The sequence below is a fragment of the Phallusia mammillata genome, chromosome 3, assembly GCF_965637545.1.
Source record: "Phallusia mammillata chromosome 3, kaPhaMamm4.hap1.1, whole genome shotgun sequence".
In the NCBI taxonomy this organism is placed as follows: domain Eukaryota; kingdom Metazoa; phylum Chordata; class Ascidiacea; order Phlebobranchia; family Ascidiidae; genus Phallusia; species Phallusia mammillata.
The window spans coordinates 2,372,935-2,400,931 of NC_137254.1; the positions used below are offsets into that span (position 1 = coordinate 2,372,935).

At 34.0% G+C, this 27,997-nt stretch overlaps 3 protein-coding genes and 2 pseudogenes across 4 annotated transcripts; 4 read left to right on the forward strand and 1 right to left on the reverse strand.

The window, feature by feature from the left end:
• The window catches only part of LOC145218176 (uncharacterized), a 280,341-nt pseudogene that overhangs the window by 107,334 nt on the left and 145,010 nt on the right, over positions 1-27,997 (reverse strand).
• On the forward strand, positions 6,208-15,815 carry LOC145217676 (cytochrome P450 3A8-like). Its single transcript, XM_080085015.1, has 15 exons — positions 6,208-6,363; positions 6,714-6,825; positions 7,259-7,308; positions 7,663-7,759; positions 8,411-8,490; positions 9,345-9,479; positions 9,983-10,049; positions 10,747-10,837; positions 11,544-11,674; positions 12,149-12,218; positions 12,684-12,844; positions 13,123-13,211; positions 14,323-14,460; positions 14,889-15,045; positions 15,447-15,815. The coding sequence occupies exons 1-15, from the start codon at positions 6,293-6,295 to the stop codon at positions 15,540-15,542; spliced, it is 1,545 nt and encodes a 514-aa protein (XP_079941141.1). The 5' UTR covers positions 6,208-6,292; the 3' UTR covers positions 15,543-15,815.
• LOC145217692 (retinol dehydrogenase 12-like) lies at positions 16,997-20,329 on the forward strand. Its single transcript, XM_080085031.1, has 7 exons — positions 16,997-17,224; positions 17,282-17,418; positions 17,729-17,834; positions 18,040-18,202; positions 18,683-18,843; positions 19,231-19,315; positions 19,436-20,329. The coding sequence occupies exons 1-7, from the start codon at positions 17,095-17,097 to the stop codon at positions 19,626-19,628; spliced, it is 975 nt and encodes a 324-aa protein (XP_079941157.1). The 5' UTR covers positions 16,997-17,094; the 3' UTR covers positions 19,629-20,329.
• On the forward strand, positions 20,901-24,512 carry LOC145217693 (dehydrogenase/reductase SDR family member 13-like; annotated as a pseudogene). The gene is made up of 7 exons (XR_013857455.1): positions 20,901-21,033; positions 21,092-21,228; positions 21,782-21,887; positions 22,067-22,218; positions 22,675-22,835; positions 23,239-23,323; positions 23,429-24,512. The product of XR_013857455.1 is annotated as a dehydrogenase/reductase SDR family member 13-like (transcript).
• On the forward strand, positions 24,773-27,653 carry LOC145217691 (retinol dehydrogenase 12-like). Its single transcript, XM_080085030.1, has 8 exons — positions 24,773-24,817; positions 24,877-25,037; positions 25,097-25,233; positions 25,515-25,620; positions 25,738-25,900; positions 26,269-26,429; positions 26,662-26,746; positions 26,877-27,653. Exons 2-8 carry the CDS (start codon positions 24,908-24,910, stop codon positions 27,067-27,069), a joined length of 975 nt encoding a protein of 324 aa, XP_079941156.1. The 5' UTR covers positions 24,773-24,817; positions 24,877-24,907; the 3' UTR covers positions 27,070-27,653.

A 27,997-nucleotide genomic window follows, 5' to 3' on the forward strand; every position in this document is an offset into this window, starting at 1 on the left:
ACTTTACCTTTGAATTCTTATACCACCTTGGGAGCGTTTAGCTTGAAAGTCGAAAGGAATACATTTCGATTAACAACTACTGCTGAAACTGCAAAATTTGTTTATTTTTTGCAGAACCAGAAAATCTCCCAGTGTGCGAGAAACCGTACCGCGGCCCCAACTGCACCTGCCCTTCTTTAATGTTCGAATGTGCTTGTCACAAGTTTGGTCGGTGTGGGGACAAACCAGGATGCATATCGATGTCGAAGGTGAATAATGGGTATTCGAACGAGTGCGGCGATTGGAGCGACCAGTTTAATGACATTTGTCCTGAAGACACGTTTCAGTGTGACTGCTTCAACACAACTTGTAAAGGTGGTATTGGTTGTGTATGGGTGAAAAAACAATGCAATGGATTCATAAGTTGTATGGATGGTAGTGATGAAGCTAATTGCACTTGTCCAGCTGATAAGTTTGAATGTGATTGTTACAAAACAAAGAACTGCACATCTGGCGAAGGTTGTATAGACAAACAATTGCAGTGTGATGAAAAGAATGACTGTAGTGATTGGAGTGATGAAGATAATTGCACTTGTCCAGCTGATACGTTTGAATGTGATTGCTACAAAACAAAGAACTGCAAGAATACATATGGTTGTATTAGTAGGAGAGGGCAATGTGATGGAGGTAACAGCTGTGGCGATTGGAGTGATGAAGTTAATTGCACCAGTTGTCCAGCTGATACGTTTGAATGTGATTGTTACAAAACAAGGAACTGCACAAGGTACGAGAGTTGCATCAAGAAATACAAGCATTGTAATGGTTATAATGACTGTGGCGATTGGAGTGATGAAGTTAATTGCACTTGTCCAGCTCATAGAGAATTTGAATGCGATTGTTACAAGAAAAAAAGTTGTACTCCATTATGGGGTGGTTGCATTAGCAAATACAGGCGATGTAATGGATATGATGAATGTGGTGATGGAAGTGAGGAGGTTAATTGCACTTGTCCGGCCGATAAGTTTCAATGCGAATGTGTTGAAACAAAAGAGTGCAAAATCGGTGTTGAAGGAAGTTGCATTAACCGATCTTTATTATGTGATGGAAATCAGGACTGTTTTGATGGTAGTGATGAGACACATTACACATGTAACTGCTCTGGAGTTTATGCAAGATGTCCGTGTGGTCCTGTTAACAACTCTTGCCCATCCACCGGTAGATGCATACCTTTTGACTGGTTAGGTGATAATGTCAGAGATTGCTATGATGGGAGTGACGAATATTGTTCGTTTTCAAACTATACTTGTAAAACTTGCACTATGTTTACCGCAACTTGTAAGAGTGAACAGCTTGCCAGGTATCTTGTTCATTCCACAGTTCCTGCAGGGTGCAGTAAAATAATCCAACCATCGTGTGCTGATGATATCATGAGTTGTGAAAGCAAGAATGTAATTTGCGTCTCTTCAAACTGCAAACAAACAGAAACATTTTGTAAGGAAATTTTCATTTGTCAAAACGAAGAAATAATTGCTGGGAGCAACTTTTGTGATGGAGTTAGTAGTTGTAGTGACCACAGTGACGAAATCACGTCAGGATTTGGGTTTAAATGCTCTGGATCATCGCGACAAGGTGTTTGTGTTTTACCTCAAACCAACATTTACGATTCAGTGGCTCAATGTTCTGATAAATCTGATCTTTGTTTTGTCAACGAACAGTTCAGATGCTTTCAGTGCCTGGATAAAAAGTTGATCATATCACTCACGCAAGTTTGTGACGGTATAGTTGATTGCTTTGATATGTCAGATGAGTGTTTGTGTTTCAATCAAAGTTTATGTGACGACATAAGGGATACTTGCCCGGCAAATCAGATGCATTGCCAAAATAAATCTGTCTGTTCGATCCAAAGTGGAAAGTTGTGCAATTCAAGTGTGGAATGTGTTGATAAAAAAAACACAAAATATTGTTCAGCTGCTAATGATTTGAAACAAAGTCAGTGTTTACCAGAAAGTATTAAAGGCCTCGGACTTGACGAAATATTTAAATGTGCAGGGAGTGACAATATACCTTTGAGATCTGGGTTTGAGTATCACTTAAAAAATGGAGTCGATGCCAAACTTTTGCTAAACTCGATATGTAATGGAAAGGTAGATGGTCGCTTTGGTTTACTGGGAGAAATGAATTGTTCAAATATGTTTTATTGTTTCTCAAAAGGAAAGATGAACATAAAAAACACTCAGGTTTGCGACGGAAAAGTCGATTGTGACGACGGCTCAGATGAATTTCCAGAACTTTGTTACAAAACTCGTTTTTATTGCAAAACTAAAGATAAATGTTCTATAGACAGAAAAACTCTTTGTGACGGAATTATCGATTGCGACAATGAATCTGATGAAACAAAATGCCGCTGCGAAAAAGAACGATTTTATTGCACAAATAAACAACCTTTGTCGGTTGAATGGAAACTGGTGCAGAATGGAATTCGGGATTGTTCGGACGGAAGTGACGAATGTGTAAACTTGGTTGATGACGCATTTGCAGATGTCAATGAAATGATCGCCAATCCAATATACCGAGCAATTTTCTGGATAACAGCTGTGTTAGCGTTGGGAGGAAATTTGTTTGTGTTTATTGCAACTGCTCGTAGCCTATGGAATGCGGACAAGAATAGAAACGTGTTCATCAACACAAGCATTTTTATTTTCAACCTCTGTTGCTCAGATTTCCTGATGGGAATATATTTGCTTGCAGTTATAGTGCAAAGCACCCGATTTTCTGGCTCGTATTGTTTGTTTGATAAGGAATGGAGATCAAGTAGTTTATGTTCAGGACTTGGAACAATTGCAATTATTTCGTCAGAGGCATCAGCGTTTACAATGACATCAATGACCACCTTTCGTCTTCTATCAGCAATCAAGCCTCTCGTAATTCGAAATGTAGGTGTTCTTAGAGTTATACTTGCTGAATTGTTTTGCTGGATTTTAGCTGTTGTTTTGGCAACTGTTCCTTTATTGAAAGTCACTTCGGAATATTTTACAACTGATGTGTGGTTTCCAAACAACTTTTTCGGTAACGATTTTGTTTCCAGGGATAATATGTCACTTCTTGCAGAAAGAATTACTGGAATAGAGCCGGAGGGCTGGAATGATGTTCAAAAAATAATTATGTATACATTTCCTCGTAACCCAATCAAAGGAGAGTTTGGATATTATGGAGAAACAAGTGTCTGTTTGCCACGTTTTTTTGCCACAACCAGTGAATTTGCTTGGGAATATTCAACTTTCCTCATCACGATCAACTTTCTCATGTTCATCTACATGGTGGTTGCGTATGTTGTTATCTACAAACTGAGCAATCGCATGAATAGATCTAAAAGCTCTGATATTAGCGCCAAGATGCAGAAGAGAATCTCGAGGTTGATTTTGACCAACTTTTGTTGCTGGATTCCAATTTGTGTCATGGGATATTTGAGTATTGGAGGAATCAAGATGCCACCAGATGTTTACGTGTTGAGTGCTTGTCTGTTGCTTCCAATCAACAGCGCTCTTAACCCGTTGCTGTACTCAAAAGCAATAGAAAAACAACTCAACAAAGTCAAAGAAACCGTTGTGAACAAATGGACGTCTCTACGTTCCTTTATAAATGGTTCGTCGGAAGTAGCTGTAAGACACAACGCTCCTGCAGATGAAGAAGGCGATAGAGTGAATGAGATCGTGGGATAAAGACAAAAACTTTTAAACTTACACCAAAAAATACAGGCAACTATAAACATTTCTCTTGTTGCTGATCAGGAAGTGCCCCGGTGTTTATAATGTAGGTACTTTGTTTAAATTGTTGTTTTCTGAGAGTGCGGTTTGATATTCTCATGCATCTCCCAAGTTTACCATGTAACAAAGCACTTTTTGGCGACAATAACGAAAAGCAGTGTCTCACACCGAAACGAAAAGGAAATAATGTTCATTCTGTGCAAAATATTTATTTTCATGGTGTGTCAACTTTCGTGTGTGTTATATAATATCTTTGTTTAACCTAAATTAACAGAAATAAGGAAGCATACAGATTCGTTCGTGTATAGGCTGGAAATTTTGACCAATAGGCCACATCATAATGACCAAAAGCAAGCATTTCAATGGTTTCATTTATATCAGGAATACTTACGAAATAACAGTTTCTGCATCACTTGACGTGCAGTTCTTCATCGGGTCCCATGGCCCACCAAGGAGACATGGATGTGTGGCCCACTAGAAATAACCGCCAAAACACATTAAGTCAGTAGTTTCCAACAAGGAAGTAAATTTTGTTTCAATTTTTACATGTTTGCAAAACGACACTTAAGCTCTATTGATAAAGCCTATAAAGCTAATAAAGGAACCAATTTTAAATGATCTTTTTATGGTTTTGAAGCAAGGTGTTTATTCGAGGTACATCGTAATATAATAACACAGTAGTTCTCAAACTGTGCGTCGCGACGACTTGGTGCGTCGTTTCAGTTTTCCAAGGGCGTCGCAAAAAAAGTTCCGTTTCGTCTTTAATAATTAGGTCTTTAACACAACTTTAATAATTAGGTTTCCTCATTACCTTTTATTTGCTGGTGCATCGTAAGTCCAGAAAACTTTTCAAGAAGCGTCGCAACAGAAAAAAGTTTGAGGACCACTGAAATAACACAATGTGCGAACTGCGAATACGCCGCATAAAACGAGGGCCAGTGAAAGAAGGCATCCTGTCGGGTTCTCTGTAGTATGAAAGCACACGATATCGGTAGCGAGAGAGGCCGCTACAGTTTAGCATTTACAGTAGTTTAATAAGTTTTCCATTTTTAGATGAGCAAAGGGGGAAATGGTCACGGGGCCCGAGGAGTACTTAAAGGGGGCCACGACCTTTAAAAGGTTGAGAACCACTGACGTAGCTGAATTTAGATAAGGTTCGTAAGATTGATTCTAAGATTAAGCAATATTGAAATAGTGCGTAAACAATCGGCACTTGCTGCACTTGAAAGTATGCCAAAGGCCCACTTTTTGTCACAGAAGAGTCATTCATCTGTCTATTTTTTGCTCATAAGATATGATATTGCAAAATATTGTAGAATTATGTAAAGGTCCTCGCGGTCCCCTAAGGGAAAAAAACCCTAAGGGACCGCAGACATCAGTTTTAGAACCACCGGGATGACCGCATTATTCAAAAACAGTTTGTGTATTTTCCTTTATTACCAAACGCCAGTCTCACGTCTGCTATTTCTCGAACACGCCCTGCATCAGGTTCAGACTCGATTTATTGTTTGCTTTACGTCAACAAGTAACTTGCTATCTTTGCAGTACAGTGTTGACACTTATAAAGTTGTGACGATACGCGCCGAGTAGGCGGTGGTGGGGTGGCGTCGCAACCTTGGGTTTGTAAAGCACGATGGCGGCCACCGTGAATAATTTGCTTTGTTCGTGGCGGTATCGCACGAAACGTCGTAAAATCTGTAAAAAACTTGGGAACAGTTTGGCTTTTCAACAGGCATGCTGGCATCAAACAGACAGTTGTTGTCAGTGAATTTTCGGTAAATATTGTGTACAATGCAATAGCACTGTAATAAATGGTTAATTTCGTTGATACAAGAGCGACAACTTGACAAAACATTTTATAAACGTTGCGAAACCAATAATAACGTTAAATGGACAAAGCAAAGCGTCAAATGAATATTATTTAAAAAAAATCACAAACCATACAATTTAAAAAAAATGTTTTAAAGAATTTGACGAACGTTGCATTCTATTAAACGTAGATTGGGCTTTGAGGTGGAGCTCGTTTGGTTGCACATCATAAAAGTGGCGTTGTGTGTGACCACATTAGGCAACGTTCTGCTACAAAAGCTCCATTCCTTTTTCTTGGTTTATGCTAATACGTCGACTTGATTTTGATTGCAGAAAATGTTAAAGTTTGTACAATCACACTTAGCTGAGCTTTGATAAAATGTTATAAAGAGCACATTTGGTAAATAAGAGATTAAACATTTACAGTTACGCATTTAGTATGATAGATGCAGAGAGTGGTAACAGACATCAGTCAAAAATATAAGTTAAAATGTTAGCTGCAATCAGAAATTTCCATTTTCTTTCTGTTATCTAATTCGGTGTTTGTTTCCTCATGAAGTATTGCTATATTCCGATGTCCCTTTCTTCGATTTCGCACTCGAGTGGTTTTATTTACGCATGACTGCGTTTATCGGCATTGCGCCATACCGTGAAATTTGTTTGTTATTTAACAGCATGCGTGTTGCTAGTGAAGGAAAATTTGTTGCTACATTTGTTACTTGAACTTGCGCCGAAACAACATGCTATCGCCACTGGATATTTTAGCTTTGGAGACATGGATTTTATTGGCAACTGTTTTGGTTCTTGTATGGTAATGTGATATTTCTTAAAGTCTGCACTCTGCATGTCATATTTGCATTCAAGGTGTTTTATGTTTTTAGGTATTTTTAATGTTTTTGATTGTTTGAAAACTGAAAAGCAGGATAAATGAGTAACGATTCTTTTTTGGTTATTTGTGCATCTTTATCTTTGCATATTGTTTCAAATTGACCATATTTTAGAAATGCTGGACTTTTTCTGTTTTGCTTTAACAATAAAATTTTGACATCACACTTTTTATTGAGTTGTGGCACATGGTTTAAAATACATATTACATTACAACTATTTATTATAATACAATATATATACATAACTATTATAACTAACTGTGTTTGTTTCAAGGTTCTATGTGCACCAAAAGTTGCAGTTTCTCAAGAAACTTAACATTCCCCATCATCCACCCAGCATTCGGAAACTGGGAACAATTGGATACATTTTTGACAATCCAAAACAGGTGCCACATGAAATGACCAAAATCTGAAAAGAAGTGTTGTTCATTTTATGTGAAATCAACCTAAAGGGTTTTGTTTTACTAATCAATTTATATTAGCTTTTTGTAACACCATTTAGCTCTTTTAACACATAGTTTAAAACAATGTTTATATTCAAACGTTTAACGCAAAATTCCGTTTTAACTATGCATGCATTATACTGGTCAATTTATCAACTTTGTTGACCAATTAAATAACAAAACAAAACTCTAAAGGTGCAAACCATCTAATTTATTTGTTTCTCTTCAAATAAACAATAAAATGTCATCATAGTATGCTAACTGTTTTCGTCTATATGTTTGTTAATAAACTTTCTATGTTTTATGTAACATTGCCGACGATTTTGATTTTGGTGTGCCAACTGTTTTTATAACCTTAATATTTATTTTTTTTAAGTTCTTTTTGAAAGACCTTGAAATGAAAAGGAAATTTGGCACAGTGTATGGGTAAGATGACTAACAACTTACCAAATGATTTTGTAGTTGTCATAGTTTTAAACATGCTGAAGGAGAAATATAGGGAATTAGAAAACGTGAAGTGTAAAGCCCTTAATATAAACACCAGATTTTCTATCTTTTTTTCTAAGCATTTAGGACATTTACCAAATTGTTTTGGAGGTTTGCTAATTCAAAATATATATTGCCTTTTCAGCAGATAGTAAAATTGTTGATGTGTATTTAGCAATTTGTTTTGAATATCAAACTTTGATAAACATGAGCAATTTTTTTGTTGAGCTCTGTTTATTGGGGTATACATCAATATGAAAAAAACCTCATTAAACATTACAACACATGTTGCAGAACATACACTGGATGGGCTCCACGCATCGTTATCAGTGATCCTGACATTTTGAAACAAATCATGATTAAAGAGTTCAATATATTTTATGACAGGCAGGTAAGGAAATTTTTTGGTGCATGAAGAATGAGATTTCTAGATTTTGTATGAATTTTTAAAAACAAATTTCATTAAATTTAAAGCAAAATCAGCTTCAACAAAGCGAAAGCAATGAATGATTGCGATTTTAATTAGTTACAGACAGTGCACACTGGAGTGTACCAGCTGTATTGATGGGACAAGACTGCAGGTCAAAAACAGCATGCATTGTCTGCAGCTTACTATCATTGTTTACATTGTTTCTGCAAAAAGCTTATTATAACTTTTGCATTGTTATTGTCATAAAAACCTGCTGTGGTATTATTTTGTTTTTGTACATTCTTGCTTGCACTTTACTTTGTAAAAAACTTTATTTTTCAAAAACTTCAAATGATGATTGAATCTGATGTGACTTTTTAGTTAAATTCAACTAAGATTTTAGTCCAAACATAATATCAAAAAAGGAAAAGATTTATCTTGGCAAATAGTTGCTGAAACTCCCAAGATAAATGTGTTGTGGATTTTATTTATTCCAATAAATCACTTTGTGGTGGAACAGATATACTATGAAAATATAATGAAATAGAATATAAATAGCAAAGATTTTAATGAAATAATGCAGTGGCATAAATTTATTTTCAAAATTTACAATCATTATTCTTTTTTAAACAGAAAAGCTTGCTGAAAATTAGCGGAGAGGTGTTAAACAATGGATTAACCAACATAAGTGGAAATAAATGGAGAAGAGTGAGGTAAGATGGCAAACATTTTGAATTGCTCAGGTTCAATAGGGTGAGAAAGCTTACAGAATTAAAAAGTGTGTGATTTGATCACCGTCACACCTTTGCCGGATTATTTATATAGGTTGTTGCATCACACCTCTTGCTACATATTTTCTTATTCATTTTTTCATTCCTTATATAACTTGTTTCTCACATATGTAGCATGTATTTTTTACTTCAATGTTTTATCTTTTTATTCTTTGTCATGGTACAGTAATTCAAAGATTGAATTTACTCAAATACTGGGTCAAACAGGGAAATTTATGTAGATTAAAGAAAATCACAAGATGCCAGGCCTATTGAAGGTGCCATAATAAATCAGTCGGTCACCAAGCATTCACCACCATATAACAAGGGGTAGGCTAGAAAAATCTGAACTTCAGGGCTGATCCCCGTTATTAATTTATGTTTATCTTAACATTACAGAAGTTAGTGACGCTCGTATCTGTGGTATTAATCATATTTTAACCTTCCAGCTTGCAAGCAGACGTTAAGGTGAACATCACAAAATATGCCTAAAGCAAATGGACATGAAACCAATCAATAATACAGACTTATTGTTAGGCAGAACATAGTCAGGCGTTGACTGTTCACCAATGATAAAAATGAAACAACATACCACAAACAAAACAAAGCCGAAATATAAAATAGTTAAAATGTCAAAAACATCAGACATAATAATAACTTTTTGCCAATTCTACAAAGAAATCAATTGTTTTGTGAAACATTGACACTGCCATTATACCATTTTATACTTGTATTTTATGTTTTTATTTTATCATCTCATATTTTATACCGAAATACATTCACCTTAATTTGTTCAGACACACAATGTCTCCTTTGTTTTCGACTGTAAAGTTGCGCTCAATGATGAGAGTTTTGGACACATGTGCTGATGTCATGGTTGATAATCTCAGTACTTCTTGCAAGGAAAACAACGGAGTGTTCGACAGCAAGGGGTAAAACACTTGATGAAATGTTTCATTGAAATGTACTTACTATATAATAGGAAAATAAATGGTGTTATTCAAGCAAATAAACGCTTTAACCAACGTTTCTTTATCAGGGAACTTAAATCGTTATGTAAAACTCGAAATAAACAAAAACAAAAAAGGGGCACAAACACAGACAATGACCTAATAAACGCAAAGATAAGAAATGGTAGGAATTTTGGTATGAAAGTCTAATGTGTAAAGAGGAATATAATGACATAAAAAGCTGGAAAAGGCATGTTTTATTGTCAGTACATACTCAAGTCAACATTAGTTATTCGAATCATAGCACACCCGGCCGAAAAGGACTGTTTATTGCCAATACAGGGATATCTGTTCTTGAGGTTTTTTATTCGACCTTTATATGTAGTCATAAAACCGGATTGTGATTTTTATGCACATGCGTCTGGGTTTGATTCACGTCAAAAAGTGTAAAAGGTTAATTAAATGTGTTCTGTATCTTTTTAAAGAGTTTTTGGAAAATTTGCTTTGGATGCAATTTGTTCAGCGGCTTTTGGAGTCAACGTGAACTCGCAGGTTTGTATACATTACGTTTCAGCCCATAAAAAGATTTCAAATCATGCCTTCAAATACCACACCAAACCGAATAGTGTATTTTTTTGTACTGTAATGTGATTAATATCCCAAATAGTCGTGAGACACAACGTGTTTAGTTTGCTAACATTTCCGCTATTACTTTTAAGAAAAAATAGTACGCAACAAACAATTTTCTAAGTGTAAATCGTGCAGCTAAAATGTTGCAAATCGTTGTTGTTGTTTATCGTGTAGGCTAAAGATGCTCCAGCCCAAAAGAGTTTGAGTTCGAACAACTTTTTTTTTTAAGTTTGTGGCATCGCATTTCTGACATTAAATTTTGGTTACCACGTGTAACTGATCCATTGTGTTTTAAAAATAATAATTATAATTAGTGGTATTATGCTACTAACAATTTTCTCAGTGTAAATTGTGCAGCTAAAATGTTGTAAATCGTTGTTGTTGTTTTTCGTCTAGGCTAAACATGCCCTGCTCCAGCCCAAAAGAGTTTGAGTTCGAACAACTTTTTTTTAAGTTTGTGGCATCGCATTTCTGACATTAAATTTTGGTTACCACGTGTAACTGATCCATTATGTTTTAAAAATAATGATAATAAATAGTGGTATTATGCTACTAACAATTTTCTCTGTGTAAATTGTGCAGGTAAAATGTTGTAAATCGTTGTTGTTTTTCTGTGTAGGCTAAAGATGGGGACGAGTCCAAAGCCATTAAGATGGCAAAGAAATTATTTCAGGCAGATTTTCTCACAAATCCTCTTATGTTTGTTTTTGGTAAGTCTGCAAAACAGAAGTAGAAGGCAACACGGCGGTTTAATACCAGCGGATTTTGGTCGAGTTCAGTATCAAATATTCGATATTGCAGTGGCCCGAAAACAGGTCGCGATTTGGTTTGGTCAGATTATTTACAGAGTCATTTGATAAGATACTGTCGTATTTATTCGATTGTACGCCACGGCTTATAAGTTTTTTACCCTACCGTTTGCACGGCTTATAAACGAGGGCGGCTTACATTTTAATACCCCTACCGATACTATTTCTACAGCCACGCCTTTAGACTTATTTCGCATTAAAAATTCCTTTGCATGTTGGCATTAGACGTCAACATACGCTCTAATTCCTTTGCATGCTGGCATTAGACGTCAACATACGCTCTGCAGGGTAGAACTATTTGCGCGACTAAAAATTATTGATAAACAGTTTTACTATGCAGCAAGATAAAGAAGTGGTATTAAACATTAGTGTCTAACATCACAAAAAGCGGTACTCCAAATTTATTTAATGCATGTTATGAATTTTTGATAAAAACGTTTGTAGTTAGCGAATGACCCTGTGGCATTGTAACACGGGATTTAGTGGCGGGATTAGAACTCACAATCTTATGAACAAAGATGTTTGCTATAACAACTCTACCATCTCAACCACACAATTTTATTGTTAGTTTTAATATTTTTTTAAAAAGTCTTTAATTACGTTGCAGCCATATTTCCGTGGTCAGAGAAAATAGCAGAATTGATGAACTACAGCTTTTTCCCAAAAGATTCGATCGAATATTTTAGAAGTCTTACTGAAACTCTGATTAAAACGGGAAAGACCACTGACTCCAAGCAGGTACAATTACACATAAACTACCCACCAATACAAAGAGATATTTTGAAGTATTGATAGTTTTCTTTGCCCCGTCATTCCGTTGAAGTATAACATTAAATCGGACATACTTTAAAAGTGTCCGAATTAAATGAAATTTGGTTAGTTTGTGCTTAACATGGCATGATTATTAAGGGTCAGTGTCAATTACTGTTTTCGACCTGACAACACCATACTTTCTCATGGTTATCTCTTGAAATGCATTTTATTTTCAACTTTGCATGTGTGGGAAACCATGAGTTTCTGCCTGCAGAAACAAACTAAGGTTATAAAAAGCAAGTGACTATTATGTGTCCCAATATGAAATAAATGTAGAGAATAAAATAGCCTATCAAAACAGGTCATAGTGTATGTGTAATGTTCTAAACCACGCAAAATGTTCTAAACCACCCTTCTAGTTGATGAAAACTATTATTGGCTGTTTGCTTCAATGTTTAGGTGCAGAGCATCATGCAGATTATGGCAGAGTCTGAAATTACAGACAAAGAGGCACTTGGAAAAACAAAAGGTAACAAACTACAAAAGGGCAGAGTTTAAAGAATATGATTGAATAAAATCTTTACATGGTCATAGAAATTTGCGCCTGAATGCTTTTACATGTTATCGCTGCATTGCAAACATGGAAAATTGCAGAAGAAAAACTTAAAATAGAAGTGGAAACCCTCAATATAAGCACATAAACTGAATAAATTGTTGACGCTATGCACGAAAATTTCGTGTTTATTTTGATTTGGTTGCGCAGATTTGGTCAACATAAATGCAAATACGAATGTGGCAATGATACTACATTTAATAATAGACAATTAGAAGAGACTTGTAATAACAACATTTCGTAATGTGATCTAACAAATAAAATCATTATCACATATAACCCTCTATTTCTAAATAACGTTTTGTGGAACTGCAATATATACCTACAATAGACAAAACAATCTAGTCTAGACGTTTCAAAACCTGGAGACATTTTTTTTAGGTATGACACGTCTGGAGTTGATAGGAAACGGAGTTCTAATGATACTTGCCGGTTATGAAACTACATCGAGCGCCATCAACTTTCTCGCGTACAATCTGGCGTGGGATAGAGAAGCTCAGCAGAAAGTGAGAGAAGAAATACAAGGGATTGTTGGGGAAGACGTGAGTTTCTAATTTTGGAAGTTTTTGTGTTTTGATTTTGTTTTTTGCGTGCAGAAATTTTGGTTAAACAAACAGCAACATTGAAATAATAATTTTTTTTTGTTTTTAATAAAATCTATCGCAGATAGTTGTCCTAACACCTAAAGCTTATTGCTATTATCAAACCAATGGCACGGTCAACGTTCATGTTTTGGAAGATGTGTGGTTGAGACGGAATTGGTACCCATAATCTGAAAAGCACGAGGGAAATATGTCTGATTCTGTTGTTGTTTTTGCAGAATTCACTTACATATGAAGCTATAAGCGACCTCAAGTTTCTGACCCAATGCATTTACGAATCTGTTCGTCTTTACCCACCTGCACTCAGGTTGTTGTTTATTCTTAGTAATCGGTGTTGCGTTTAACATTGCTTACTTGTAAGGGAGCTTCTGTCAGATATAAACAGGATTCAACGTAAGTTTTAACTGTTTAATGTTAAGCAACTCCGCTTTAGTTGTTTGTTTTATTTTCAATCAGTGGTTTCCTTTTGATGTTTGATAGATTTTTGTTGAAGTTTATTTCATGTTTTAGTTGGGGCTTGAATACGAAATGCATAATGAACCTAAAGCCTCGATTTGTTCTTGTTTTTGCCTAAATCTATCATGTCTCCTACTGGATTATGGAACACATACGTGCGTAGCATTCCAGCCACCAATTTCGCGACGATGTTGCACTATCCCAGTGGTTCTTAACCTTTTTGGTGTGGTTTCCCACTAACGTCAATCACCAACTTCGAATTTCCCCCTCTGTTATTTTTATAATCATGTTTTGTGCCCTACGTTAACAAAAAAATATTTTTTAAATAAAATAATTTTGTGGGGCGATTTGGTCTGGACCCTAAAGGTATACTGCAATCTCATTTAGTTTAAATAATGCTTCTGTGAGAGATTAAACTTTTTGGAATACTGAAGAGTCTGCTCTGCTTGCATTATTCATTTATTGCATCACAATCAACAAAAGAAAGGCTTTTATTCGCGCACAATAGCAAAGTCATTGATGGTTTTAGTCTTGTCTGTGATGTAACAAACGGCCTTTGGATTTGTATGTGTCTTGTAACCTTGGTGAAATTAATCTTACATGTTGTTGCAGAAAATTTTTAGTAAAGTAACTTTCAATGGTTAATTCAAAGCCGGATTCGACCCTCGAGCGCGAGTTTGCTCTTTTCAAGCTTACATAATTTCCCTTCGAAAACATTAAATTTCCCACTAGTGGGAAATTTCCCACCGGTTAAGAACCACTGCACTATCCATTTAAACGTGTTTGGTGCAACGAAATGTATCAACAAAGTCTTGTTAAAATATTAAAAACGCCATAATTTTGTCTTTTGGTGGTTTAGGCGGGGTTAGAATCCGTAACTTTGCGAGAACCTATGTTCTCATTTTATACTTTATCACAACACTAAAAACAAAATGTAACTTAATCAATTTCCATGCGTTTAGAAATTCTCGCTTTTGTGAAAAGGAAATCACGATTAATGGAGTGACGATTCCAAAAGGAGTCCACATCGATATTCCGATTTACGGAATGGCACGAGACCCGGAATATTGGGAGGAACCGGAACAATTTATGCCAGAGAGGTAAAACGTAATATTTAACTAAGATACAACTGGTGCGATACGGTGCTTAAAAACTCCTGCCGACGAAACATACGTTTCAAATTGTCTTGACTCAGCAAAACTAAAAATCAGAATTTCGATAATTTAGCAAAACTCGTGAGGTCTAATATTTTATTGAAATTATCACCACTGCAAATATTTATTTAAAACATTCAAGATTTTCAAGGAAAGTTACTTTTGAATCGTAATAATTTTCAGTCAAATTTGGTTTATGTGAGAGAACATAGTTGCCAATATCAGAAGCAACAACTTTAAATTTGTTGAAATTTTATTAACCAGAAAAAAGTTTTAGTTTCCAACTTGTAACATAGCGTTCCTAATGCTCAACCAATCGACAACACGGTTTCTGTCTTGCATATTTACTCTTGATGAATTATTTGCTGAAACAGAATGGAAGACATGAGCAAAATCGACCCAATCATTTTTCAACCGTTCGGTGCTGGGCCTAGAAACTGTGTTGGAATGAGATTCGCTCTGATGGAAGTTCGCCTGGCAATTTGCAAGTTGCTACTGAATTTCGAAATCGACGTTTGCACTGACACACCGGTAAGACATTTTACCATTGTTGTGTGTATAATCAGGTCAAATCAGTGTTGCAAAATATTCTAAATCACTTTATTTCCCTAATGTTTTGCTGGAGTTGCGGTTTTCCCGCCTAATTTGGCTTGTTTCTGACCTCGAGTTGCGTTTTTTGTGTCATTTTTGATTTATTTTGCATTAATTTTGTTATCCGTAGATTCCGGTCTTGGGTTCGAATCTCACTTCAGGCTAGTAGTTGCGTTTTGCTTGTGTGGCATTTTTGGCAGTGATATTTTCAGAGACAAAACGGTATTAGAACCAAAAACCTATTGCTTTTGAAACAATATTTTGCAGTCAATTCGATTTTTGTTTTTACCTTTTAAGCTGAATGTTTTAAATACTTTATCTTCCTTTAATTGTCATTGCAGGAACCGCCCATAGAAATCATAATGCAGTCGACATCGATGCGACCAAAGATAGACATCTTACACTTGAAGGCGACGCCGTTAAAGGAAACATCTTAAGATTTGTATTTCAGGCTTATTTGTGTCAAGGTTTTTAATTGATTTGAATGCAGAGATTCGATTCATCGACTCATCTCAATTAATGATTTTACCAATACTGTATTTTATTTGTAAGCACGATGATGATTTGTGTTACATGTTCCAAAAGAAGAAGAATGGTTCGAGCAAATTGTCGATTTTAGTGCTTAAAATCTTGTTCTGGTCGATCTATCGCCTTGTCTGCTTCACCTTATTAAAATAAACTATGCTTTTAATTATAATCCAGAAACTGTACTTTTTTTTGGTTATATTCTTGATTAGCAATTTTCGGACAGGGGAACATATTCAGTGTTTTTTTTGCAATCCCTTTAACTAAACATATAAACGAAAAATTAAGATAAGCCATCAACTGAAAATGCAAACGAAATAAGCCTTTTAGACAAATTAATAGGAAAATTCTGCACACAGCCTGGCACCCCAAGGACCGCATCGTCGCTGTGGCTGCCACAAACAATTTGTATATTTTCGACAGCAACAACGCGGCCATGCACATGACAGAACTTGTTTTGCCCACAACTATATTACTACACTTTATTATTATGGCTGCTTGATCGATTAAAAACAGCAGTTTGGATCAGCACAAGGTGATGTTAAATGAAGTATCACATCCTCTTGTGTGAAGGCAAGAGCCATTCTTGTTGGATTTACGTCTTAAAAATAGAGGAACGCACAAAAACTGTGAATTACAACAGATGATTTGTATCAACACTAACTTTATACCGTTTACCCAGCGTGCATAGGATACATGTAATCGACCTCACATTAAATCTGTACTTGTTGTTCACAACTAACGAGTCGCCATTGAGGTTCAAAATGCTTCTCAAATTACCCAACCCTCTGAGTAGCGCAATTGTGTAGCGCAAACCAGTGCTTATAGCGTTCAAATAGTTTGAAACAAAACCGGAAACGTAAACATTTGCAATAATTGATAAACACACTCAGTTGATGCCCATTTCAGAACAAGTAGAGCAAGGTTTATTGAACGATAGACAAACTTAGAAGCAGAAATTTGGTTTTAACGTCTCTAGACCTGGTGTCAGTGTAACTGACGTTGCATGTTTGTCACAAGGATCTTTCTACGTTTAGCGAACGCAAATATGTACCCAAGTGACAACTTTCGATTATAATTTAGAGTGAATGTGGTGTCGCTTCAACAACACAAATATTTGTTAGAATGAAGGGTGGCAAGGCAAGGGAAAAGGTTTTATGATTGTGACCCTAATTGCCTCACTATGCTCGCAAAAAGAAATAAAACTCAAAGATCTTAGATTTTAATACTGAATGTTTTCATGTATTTTCACATTTTGCTACTTGATCATCAGCAAAAGCATATTTTACAATTTTAAATTGTTCTGTTATTCTGGTTACCGTTACGCATGACTGATTTGTAAACAAAACGCAAGAATAACGCCGATTTGCTGAGTCATGTAACTAAATTCCCATGCTCATTGCACGTTTTTCAAGAATATTTTTGCATATTCTTAGCGTTTAAATTGTAGTTGCCTTGCCTACAATGATCCAAAAGAAATATATTTTCTTGGTTTTGGCGGTTCTTTTTGCTTACTATTGGAAGAATTACATAATAACCGGACCAATTTATAAAACCGATAAACGACTGGACGGAAAAACTGTATTGATAACAGGTTAGTGTTCAATTTTTGTTGCTATTTTTTGGTTGCGCTGAATACGTTTGTTTGCAGGAGGTAATGTTGGAATTGGCAAAGCTACAGCGATTGAATTTGCAAAACTAGGAGCAAAAGTTGTAATCGCTTCCAGAAATTTTCCAAAGTCACAAAAAGCAAAAGATGAAATTGTAAAAGAATCTGGGAATAAGAATGTAAGACATTATTTCTTGTATATGTATGTTTTTTTCTAATCTGCACACCGTCTGCAAAGTACGGCAGCTCCATGCGTGAGTTTATTTTTTTAAAACTGTGTATAATGTCTAATGTCAACATGTAAACGAATTAAATCAAAACAGGCTCAAAAGCCACCCTCGATTGTAAGTCGCCTTTGATTGAACAAATATTACATTACAAAATTAACACAACCATTTAATACAGTAATTGCATGTTCTGCTTGATCACATGCAAAGCCTTTACAAATTAGCTTAACAGTTAACAAAAATTATCTATGAAATGTTTAAGATTCATGTCATGAAACTGGATCTTGGCGATTTTTCTTCTATAAAATCGTTTGCAGAGAAGATTCATAAAGAAGAGGAAAATCTTCACTATCTCATTAACAATGCTGGTAGGTTAAAACAAATTTAAATTTATATTTCGGTATCATTTTGGGCATCAAAACAGAGTGGTATATAATACCTAACCAAAGTAAACGAAATAGTCTACATTTTTTTTACTTTTACCATGTTATGTTGGTTTTTGTAAGTTAAAAATACATACAATGTTTGATTGAGTATTACATAGTCTAAGCATGAAATTTTACATTTTTAAAGGAGTTTTTGCCATCAGGGGAATGACCGATTATGGGTATAATCGAATCATGGCAATAAACCATTTTGGGCCATTTCTGCTAACTCATTTGTTAATGGATAAAATAAAACAGCAGTCAAAGTCGTCTCCAGTCAGGATCATCAACTTATCTTCAGTGGCATATCAGTAAGATAAATTTAATTATGTATTGTTACCATAATGTCCTTATTTCTAAGATTTGTTTTTTTATGGACAAGTGGTTTAGAAAATGTGTTTGTTATTATTTATCAAAAGATGTATTTTTTGCTTCTGTCCTTGGTTTCAACAATTTTGGTATTTTCTTGTCCTTAGTATTTTAGTATCATAACTATTTAGCACTTTGTCCACGCAAAGTCAAAAATGAAATATATTAAATATCAGTGGTTTAAATGCAACTATTTCTGCAGCTCTTAGAGAATGAAATTATAGTGTCTTTTTATAGTGACTACCTTTTGTTGACGTTAGATCTATGGCAACTGTAGTTGTATGTGCACACATACATACATGTCACTAAACATATACATGCACACAGATTAAACTCAACAAAAATAATGCAGAAATCCCAAGACTAATGTTGTAAACATAACAGAGTTTAAAATACTGTTACCTTAAATATATTGCTTGCAGATTTGGTGCATTTGACTTTGAAATGTGGCACCATGACTCCAGTAGTGTTTACCAAGATTTTCTCATTTATGGTCAAAGCAAACTGGCCAATATTTACTTTACTTCGGAATTGAACAAAAGACTAAAGGGATTTGATATTACCACATATGCTGTTCACCCAGGTATTTGCCATTTTCCCAATTTGAATGAATCATTGTACTTTTTTAAAGAAATCCTTTATTTCAGACTGTTTAATGACAGTACTCAATGTTTTTCCACTCAATTTTGCATGATGAACGACAGTGTTACTATGTTGACCTAGCTCATGATTTTTATCACACATTCTAATTGTCAATCCAACTGTGTAACATTATTATAACCAGGACAGGGTAAACCTTGTATGTGTCAAAATAACAAAAAAAACTGTAAATTGCAATCTAAATTGTGACTTCAAAAATATGGCGCAATTTTATGTAATGGCAACATTGAAAATTTATTTGAGCTGGGTTCTTCATCTTTATGTGGTTCTGCTTTTTTTCAGATATATTTAACCAAGTTTGTTTTTACAGGGGGAATCAGATCAGAATTAGGTATGAATGATCAACTCAGTTGGCCACTTTATATTTACAAGCAATTCATTACCTTGCTTCTTAGGTAAACAAAATCAAACGCAATAAATATAATAACTTTTGGTATTAATAAAAATATCACTTATATACAGTACAATGGATTTTGTTACAAAAACACATAACTTTGTAATTTTATTTTTTATAGGGAGCCTATTTATGGAGCACAAACTACTTTGTATTGTGCTCTTGACGACAATGTTACACAACTGAGTGGAAACTACTTTGGTGAAACAACCATGCAAGATTTAAAAGATTTTGCCAAAGATGAGGCTGTTGGGCAAGAAATCTGGAAAGAATCTGTTAAAGTGATAAAATATTATCTCCCAAAAGATGTGTAAATGTATACATAACCAACTTTGGTGTTTCGCTTATTTTTGTCAAAATAATTGATTTTAATTTTTTGTATTACTTATACTTCAACTTAACATTCCTATTTTTTCTTATTTCGTTTGGGCTAATTTTGGCACAAAAGATAATGTTAGGCAAGAACTGCTAAAAGTGATTAAAATTAAGTCTTGTTGATTTGTATTTGTCTGTAGATGTAGTTTAGTTCTTTAGAATGGGAAAATATATTTTAATTTGTTGCCACAAATAGTTTTGCAAACACACTTCCAAAAAATGAACTTGTTATTGTCCGTAAATCTTGATTATGCAGAGTTTTGGCTCTTGTTTTCTGGGTATAATTTTTTTCTGCATATTTTTATGCAGTTAGAAATGAATATATACCTCAATTGATTTTGTGAAATGTATTATTTTGTACTATTGCAAACGTCGAAGTGTCTAAAAAGTTTGACTACAAAAATTGTGTTTGTTTTGTATCTCAACATAGTGTAAACTTTACACTGACGCTGATCGTCTGCCACTCTTTTTGAGTATATTTTGTATATTTGACAAGTGAAGACAGATCTGTCGGTCACCACCCTGTTACAGAGGCTGATTCTTGTAGTCTGTTATGACATCAGACTTACTGTTTTGTATCTCATCTGCTTTTTTTATTATGCCAATAAACTAGTGAGCAATTTTGTTTTGCTTTATTAAAGGTTCTCAACTGGTGGTCCATGGTCCACTAGTGGTCCATGATGGTGGTCCATGATGGCTTTTTAGTTGGTTCACAGGGCTGTGTGATAAACTGGCAAAAGTTGCATATAATTGATGGAATATTCAGTACGACCAAAATCTTATGCAGTTATTGGCCATTTTTTGGTTGACAGATATCACTCCTCGAGATTCTGTATTGGAACAATGTACTTGTCCACGATATTATACTGGTCCACGAAAATTGGTGGTCCATGACCTGAGAACCACTGCCCGGTATATTGGAACGCAATGTTGAATAGAAGTTTAGTTTTTATTGTTGTTGTAAATGTTGTGCTTTTTAATTTCGAATTTTTAACATTTTGCTCGCACTCTTTAAGTATTGCTTTTAAACATTTTTTATTCACTTTTTGTGATTTCTATTATTTTAATTTTCGTTACACATGACTGATTTGTAAACAAACGCTTGACTACGCCCATTTGCTGAGTCATTGCAGTAAGTTCAAAATTCCATGCTTATTGTGTCCAATACACGTTTTTCATGCAGATTTTTTAGCTGTTTGGTTTCCTTGCAGAAGATGATCGAAAAGAAATATATTTTCCTGGGTTCGGCCGTTTTTCTTGCCTATTATTATATGAATTACATTAAAATTGGACCAATTTATAAAACCAAGAAAAGATTGGATGGAAAAACTGTAATAATAACAGGTTAGTTGTGAAATTTTGTTGTTGATTTCATGTTATGTTAAAAAAAGTTTGTTTCTAGGCGGCAATGTTGGAATTGGCAAAGCAACAGCAATTGAATTGGCAAAACTCTGAGCAAAAGTTGTAATAGCATCTAGAAATGTCGAAAAGTCAAAAAAATCAAAAGATGAAATCATTAAAGAATCTGGGAATAAGAATGTATTACATTATTTTTTTACATATGTTGATTTTTAGTCAAATAGTTGCTTTTTTAAACCAGGTAAATATCAACTGAAAGTCCCTTATACTCTATTTGACTACATGGCTGGAAAATATTGCTTATAATTTGTAAAGTGGTGGTATAAAATACTGCATAGTCTACTGTATATTATTCCACATTATCTGTCAAATGTGATAGTATAAGCCAAACAAGGAAAAGTGTTTTAGTGTTATTTCATTTATAAATTGTGGTAGTTGTAAAATTAAAAACTGCAACCCCATAAAATCTTTAAAAGATTTTTTTCCAAACTTAGGGTAAGTTGTAAACAAAATTTAGCATGTTGCAAGGACTGTGTTTCCACAATATAACTCACCTCCTTATACCAAATGGTTTGATTCTAGTTAATTGCATATACATAGTATAATTGCACCATCGCTTTAATTGCATAGAAAGTGCTGTACTTATTCCCGATAATTTGCATCTTCTGCTTGATCGCATGTAAATTGGGTAAACGATCAACTTAAATTATATGCAAACTGTTTTTTTTTTAAGGTTCGTGTCATGAAACTAGATCTCGGGGATTTCTCTTCTATAAAATCCTTTGCAGAAAAGTTTGATAAAGAAGAGGAACACCTTCACTATCTGATTAACAATGCTGGTAAAACAAACATACTTAATTTAATATGTACCATTATGGGCATCAAAATATGTATAGTTTTAAAATGCTTGTCCAAATAGAATACTTTGTTTTTACTTTTACAATGTTTCGTTTGAGGGTTGCATATTGACTTTTCTTCAGTATTATGTAGTCTACACATAAAATTATGCTTTTTGCAGGAGTTTTTGGCACCAGAGGTTTTACTGATTATGGCTACAATCGAATTATGGCAATAAACCATTTTGGGCCATTTGTACTTACTGCATAAAATGAAACAGCAATCGAAGACAGCTCCAGTTCGAATTATCAATCTAACTTCATCTGGTTATAAGTAAGTCATTCATTTTTGTGTATGGTTGCCATAATGTTGTTATTTCTCAGATTTTGAAACAGTATAGAAAATCTGTCTATATTTCTGAAAAAAATCAATTATTTTTTACTTGTGTCCTTGTTTGGTCTTTAGTTTTAATATTGTTCTACATTTGTTGGCTCTATTAATATTTAGCATTTGGCTCTAGCAAATTCAAAATATTCTGTATCACTAGCTTAAATACAAATTTCCTGAAAAAGATGCTTTGTTTTGAAGATGGAAATCATAGTCACTCTTGGTTGCCTTCATTTTTAGCTTTACTTTTAGCTCCCCTGGTTAGATTTGTACATTTATACATGCACATACATACCTATCGCATTATATATGAGCAAAAGTTTAACTCAAAAAAGCTTATGCCAAAAGCTAACTCCCAGACTTAAGTTATATAAGACTAGATTAAATATTTACTTTTTACAGAGTTGGTGCATTTGACTTTAAAATGCTGCATCAGGACTCAAGTAGTGTTTACGATGATTTTGCCATTTATGGTCCAAGCAAATTGGCCAATATTTACTTCACTTCGGAATTACACAAAAGACTGAACGGATTTGATATCACGACTTACGCTGTTCACCCAGGTTTATTTTTCATTCAATTCATGGTGTGAATTAACTAACAACCAGAATCAATACACGCTACTTATCTACCGATGATGAAACAAACAAGTCAACAAAATTTTGTAAATTATTAATGGCTTGATAATCAACAGTGAGACTATGACCAAGTTCATGATTTCTGTACACAGCCTGATTGTCCTTCTCATTGCGCAACACTATGAAAACCAGGCTTTAAAAACCTAGTGTACGAAGGTTTCTGCCCAAACCATAAAATCAATTTAAAGTGCAAGTTTGAAAAACATAATGTAATCTCATGTGATAGCAAAATATAAACTTTAGAGTAAAACTATTTCAAGGGCTTGTTAGGTGGTTGTGATTTTGAGTTTTGCTTCAGATGTATTTTCACAAAAAAATGTTTTTTCAGGAGGAATTAAATCAGAGTTGGCTGTAAATGACAAAGCCAGTTGGCAAATTTATATTTTGAAGCAAATCACATCTCTGTTTCTCAAGTAAGATTGAAAAAACATAGCTACAAATTTTAGTGATAACAAAAGATTTTGTTTTAGAAAAAATTTTGACAAAAGATTTATTTTTTGGTACATTTACTTTTTCAGGGAACCAATTTATGGAGCACAAAATACTTTGTATTGTGCCCTCGATGACAATGTTATACAACATAGTGGAAAATACTTTGAAAAGTTATCAGTGCAAGATGTAAATGATTTTGCCAAAGATGAGGCAGTGGGGCAAAAAATCTGGCAAGAAACTGTAAAAGTTACAAAAGATTATCTTCCAAAAGATGTGTAAAGTATACATGATGAACTTAGGTACACAAGACACGGACTTGAATAATAGCTTTAATAAAAAGCAAATTGCCAGTGACAGAGAGTAAAACGTATTCATTTTTATTAAAATAGACGTTTCGACAAAACTATTGTCATCATCAGTGTAAAATGTAATGCACAAGTGGAAACAAGCGAATGAATACGTTTTACTCTACGTCACTGGCAATTTGCTTTTTATTAAAGCTAAACATGATGAATTTGGTTATTTTGCTCTGATAAAAATGAAGCATAAACAATCTGAATTGGGAGTTAAAAAATTGGCCTAGTAGAGATTTCCTTGTTTGGAAATGTTTTTTTATTACCTATACTTGAAATATAATTTTTTTGTTTTATTTCTTTCAATGATATTCAAAATCATTTCTGCGCAAGAAATGATAAATGTAATTAAATTTATATATTTTGATTTGATTTATATCTGCCAGTAAATGTTTTTAAGAACAGGAACTTTTTGTTCTTTTTTGACGCAAATTGTTTGTGCAAACATACAAATATAATTGTAATGAAAATTGACTTTAGTATTCTGTCAGTATATCGTGACAACACAAAATTATAATAGTTGTAGGTGTTTTTTGCATATTATTTGCTTTTCTCTGCACAGTGTACTTTTATGTTTTGAAAATCATGATGCCTCAAAAAAATATAATTCTTCACAATTTGTAGATGTTGTTTTTCGCAATAAAGTTTTGATCTCTTGGCAAAGACTCCTGTCGTGGGTTTAAACTGCTTGCTAGATTTTTCCATCCAACGCCCTAATGTCACATGGGAATGCTTTGGTGTCCGGCTGTTCGGTTTAATGCCTTCAATGGGCATGCGCACAATGAATTGCATGTGAGTGTGCCGTGTTCGCTAATCGCTAGTCTGCATACACGCTTCGGTTCAGTGGCTGATCCCAGTTATGAAATTTTGTTTTATTTTAACTGCCATTTGATAACAAAAAGGAAGATCAAATTTCAATGATCCACATTTGAACCAAATGTCAAGAGGAACTCTAATCTTGATTGTTATAAATGTTGTGCTTTTAGCGTCAAGTTTTAAAAGTTTGCTATAATAAATATAAAAAAACACGAATTTTTTAGGATTTCTATTGTTTTAATTTTCGCTACACATGACTGATTTGTAAATAAATGCTTGACTACGCCCATTTGCTGAGTCATTGCAGTAAGTTTAAATTTTTATGCTCTTGTCAATTGCACGTTTTAAACAATTTTTCTGTGCAGATTTTTTAGCTGCTTGCTTTCTTGGCTGAAAATGTTTCAAAAGAAATATATTTTTCTGGTTTTGGCCGTTTTCTTTGCCTATTATTTTATGAATTACATTAAGATTGGACCAATTTATAAAACCAACAAAAGATTGGATGGGAAAACTGTATTAATTACAGGTAAGTGTTAATTTTTTTGCTGCTTTTTGTTTATTTTTTTGTTCATTGAATTTTTTTAGGCGGAAATATTGGAATTGGCAAAGTAACAGCAATTGAATTAGCAAAACTAGGAGCAAAAGTTATAATAGCCTCCAGGAATGTCCAACGGTCACAAAAAGCCAAAGATGAAATTATTAAAGAATCTGGGAATAAGAATGTATGACATAATTTCTTCTGTAATTTTTTTTAGTTTTTTGTAGGTCATGTCAAACAGGCATGTTTTTTAACCAAATAAAAACAAATATGTTGCAAAAAAGTAGAAATATGTTGCAAAAATGAAATGCTATATTAAGTGGTTTGCTTTTAGTTCATTGCATATATATTGAATGTCAATTCTTTTATGGCAAAGTAAATGCTTTGTACTGATTTCAAAATTCCTATTAGCTTGTCATAGTGGCTCTACAATCAACAAAAATTATCCATAAATTGTTCGTAAAGGTTCATGTCATGAAACTGGATCTCGGGGACTTTTCTTCGATTAAGTCCTTTGCAGAGAAGTTTAGTAAAGAAGAGAAAAATCTTCATTATCTCATCAACAATGCTGGTAAAAAAACAGATTTAAATTTTTTACAATTAACTATCTTGGTTGGCATAAAAAAGAGTGCTTTAAAACACAATGCAAATAAAATGTTTCTTAGAAAGTCATAAATGTCTTTTCAAGGAGTTTTAGCCATCAGAGGAATGACTGATTACGGTTGTAATCGAATTATGGCCATAAATCATTTCGGATCATTTCTACTCACCCATTTGTTAATGGACAAAATGAAAAAGCAATCGAAGACATCTCCAGTCAGGATTATCAACCTGACTTCAGCTGGATATGCGTAAGTTATGTGTATATATTTTGATGGTTTCCGTACAACTGATATTTCTAGAATAGTTTATAAGCAACCAGTTTGGAAACAACAAAATGTGATAGTCTTACTTTCTTTGTTTGTCCAGTTTTTAACAATGTTTGGTATTTTATTCCACTCTGACATTATTATTACAGTAACTATTAGGGAATTGGCACAGTCAATCTATAAAATATTAAATTTAGAAGCCTTCATTTTTTACCTTAACATTAATGGTTCCTCTCGATATATGTGGGCAGTTCTATTCATATTTATGCACATACACATCTATATAACACAGTTTAACCTTAACAAAGTGGTTGCAAAAGATTTTACCTAAAATATTAACTTTCTTATAGATTTGGTGCATTTGACCTTGACCAATGGCACCAGGACTCTAACAGTATTTATGAGGATTTTTCCATTTATGGTCAAAGCAAATTGGCCAATATTTACTTTACTTCAGAATTGAACAAAAGACTAAAAGGATTTGATATTACTACATATGCTGTTCACCCAGGTTAGATTTTTTACATGTGTTTGTTTATGTCTATTTGCCTAACTTTTTATATTTGAGATAAGCAGCAACTTTATTGACATTAACAAGGCCAGCTGATACTTCTTTAAAAACATATCGCAATCTTATGTAGTGGCAAAATTTAGGTTTTGAGCAAAACTATTTATTTGAGTTGGTGATCGTTTTGTGTTTTTTTTTTTTTTTTTTTATGTTTTTACAAAAATTATTTTTGTAGGAGGGATTAAATCAGAACTAGGTATGGATGAAGACCCCGGTTGGGTGCTTTATATTCTCAAACAAATCATGACCTTTTTTCTTAGGTGAGAGAAATAAAACACCAAACAAATAGCTAAAAATTTTGGTAATATTATAAAAAAAAACTATTGCAGTAAAATAACGAAAAAGGGATTTTGTTGCAAAAACACCTATTTTGGTAATTTTGCTTTATAGGGAACCAATCTATGGAGCACAAACCACTTTGTATTGTGCTCTTGATGACAATGTTACACAACTTAGTGGGAACTACTTTGGGGAGACAACAATGCAAGATTTAAAAGATTTTGCCAAAGATGACGCGGTTGGGCAAAAAATCTGGCAGGAAACTGTGAAAGTTACAAAAGATTATCTCCCAAAAGATGTGTAACTGTACACATACTCAACTTTGCTGTTTGTTAAAAAAAAAACTTGTGTTACCTATCGTATTTCTTTTAGCAAATTTTTTTTGGGAACATTAAGATACAAAGACCCCTATGAAACTAAAGCAAATGATTTTTTGACAAAAAATGCTAAATATGATTCAAAATACCCCATCTGTAAATATTGTATAGAAAGGAACTAACACTTGCCTATTAGACTAATTTTTGATACGAATAGTTACGACAAATATGCATATTTTGGGAACTTGGAATTTGCCTGTAAATCTTCATGTAACAAAAGACATATTTTTCTTTTTTGAAAGTTTTTGCAAAATTATTTTTTTGGTTTACGATTATGTTAATTTTGTTTTACAAACTTCATCTGCCGTTTTTATATGAATAAAATAGTGAGCAATTCTTAAGCTTTGCCCTCCTTGTGTAGAAAAGAACTAAAAACCATGCTGCTATATATTTTATTTCGTGATGAAGATTCGCTATTATGTGCAGCTCAATGTGTTTGTCATGATGACGAAAGTGGCAATTGCTGTATTAATATCGCAGAAAAACAATATAGATACTTGTGTCATACCAACTGTTTTGCAAAGTGTAAACCCAATTTTGTAGGGTAAAATATTATTAGACCTGTTCCGTTGCTTGCCGCTATGCATAAGTTGGGTTTATTTCGCTTGGTAAAAGAAAACAAATGACACAGTTGCACTAAAACAATTACCAAGCCGGAAATAGCTGCGGAAATTAGTGATAAACGCTCTGCAGCTACACCGTATTATGACGGAAGCTTCCACCAGAAACCGAGGTACTGAGTTTGACTGCGAAACACGCAATATAAATGTTGACGGTTACGGCTGTTCCCCCCGGGGCGCGGGTTTGTCATTACAAAAACCCTAAAATCTGATATTAAATACTTTTTGGGGGCTT

Bases quoted from the DNA above. Each gene is read 5' to 3' on its own strand.
- LOC145217676 (XM_080085015.1), top strand. From the start codon at position 6,293: ATGCTATCGCCACTGGATATTTTAGCTTTGGAGACATGGATTTTATTG. The intron at 11,675-12,148 runs GTACAATTACAC...TTCAATGTTTAG, and splicing joins AGACCACTGACTCCAAGCAG to GTGCAGAGCATCATGCAGAT. The intron at 13,212-14,322 runs GTTGTTGTTTAT...CCATGCGTTTAG, and splicing joins CTTTACCCACCTGCACTCAG to AAATTCTCGCTTTTGTGAAA.
- LOC145217692 (XM_080085031.1), top strand. From the start codon at position 17,095: ATGATCCAAAAGAAATATATTTTCTTGGTTTTGGCGGTTCTTTTTGCT. The intron at 17,225-17,281 runs GTTAGTGTTCAA...GTTTGTTTGCAG, and splicing joins AAAAACTGTATTGATAACAG to GAGGTAATGTTGGAATTGGC. The intron at 17,835-18,039 runs GTAGGTTAAAAC...ACATTTTTAAAG, and splicing joins CTATCTCATTAACAATGCTG to GAGTTTTTGCCATCAGGGGA.
- LOC145217691 (XM_080085030.1), top strand. From the start codon at position 24,908: ATGTTTCAAAAGAAATATATTTTTCTGGTTTTGGCCGTTTTCTTTGCC. The intron at 25,038-25,096 runs GTAAGTGTTAAT...GAATTTTTTTAG, and splicing joins GAAAACTGTATTAATTACAG to GCGGAAATATTGGAATTGGC. The intron at 26,430-26,661 runs GTTAGATTTTTT...TTATTTTTGTAG, and splicing joins TACATATGCTGTTCACCCAG to GAGGGATTAAATCAGAACTA.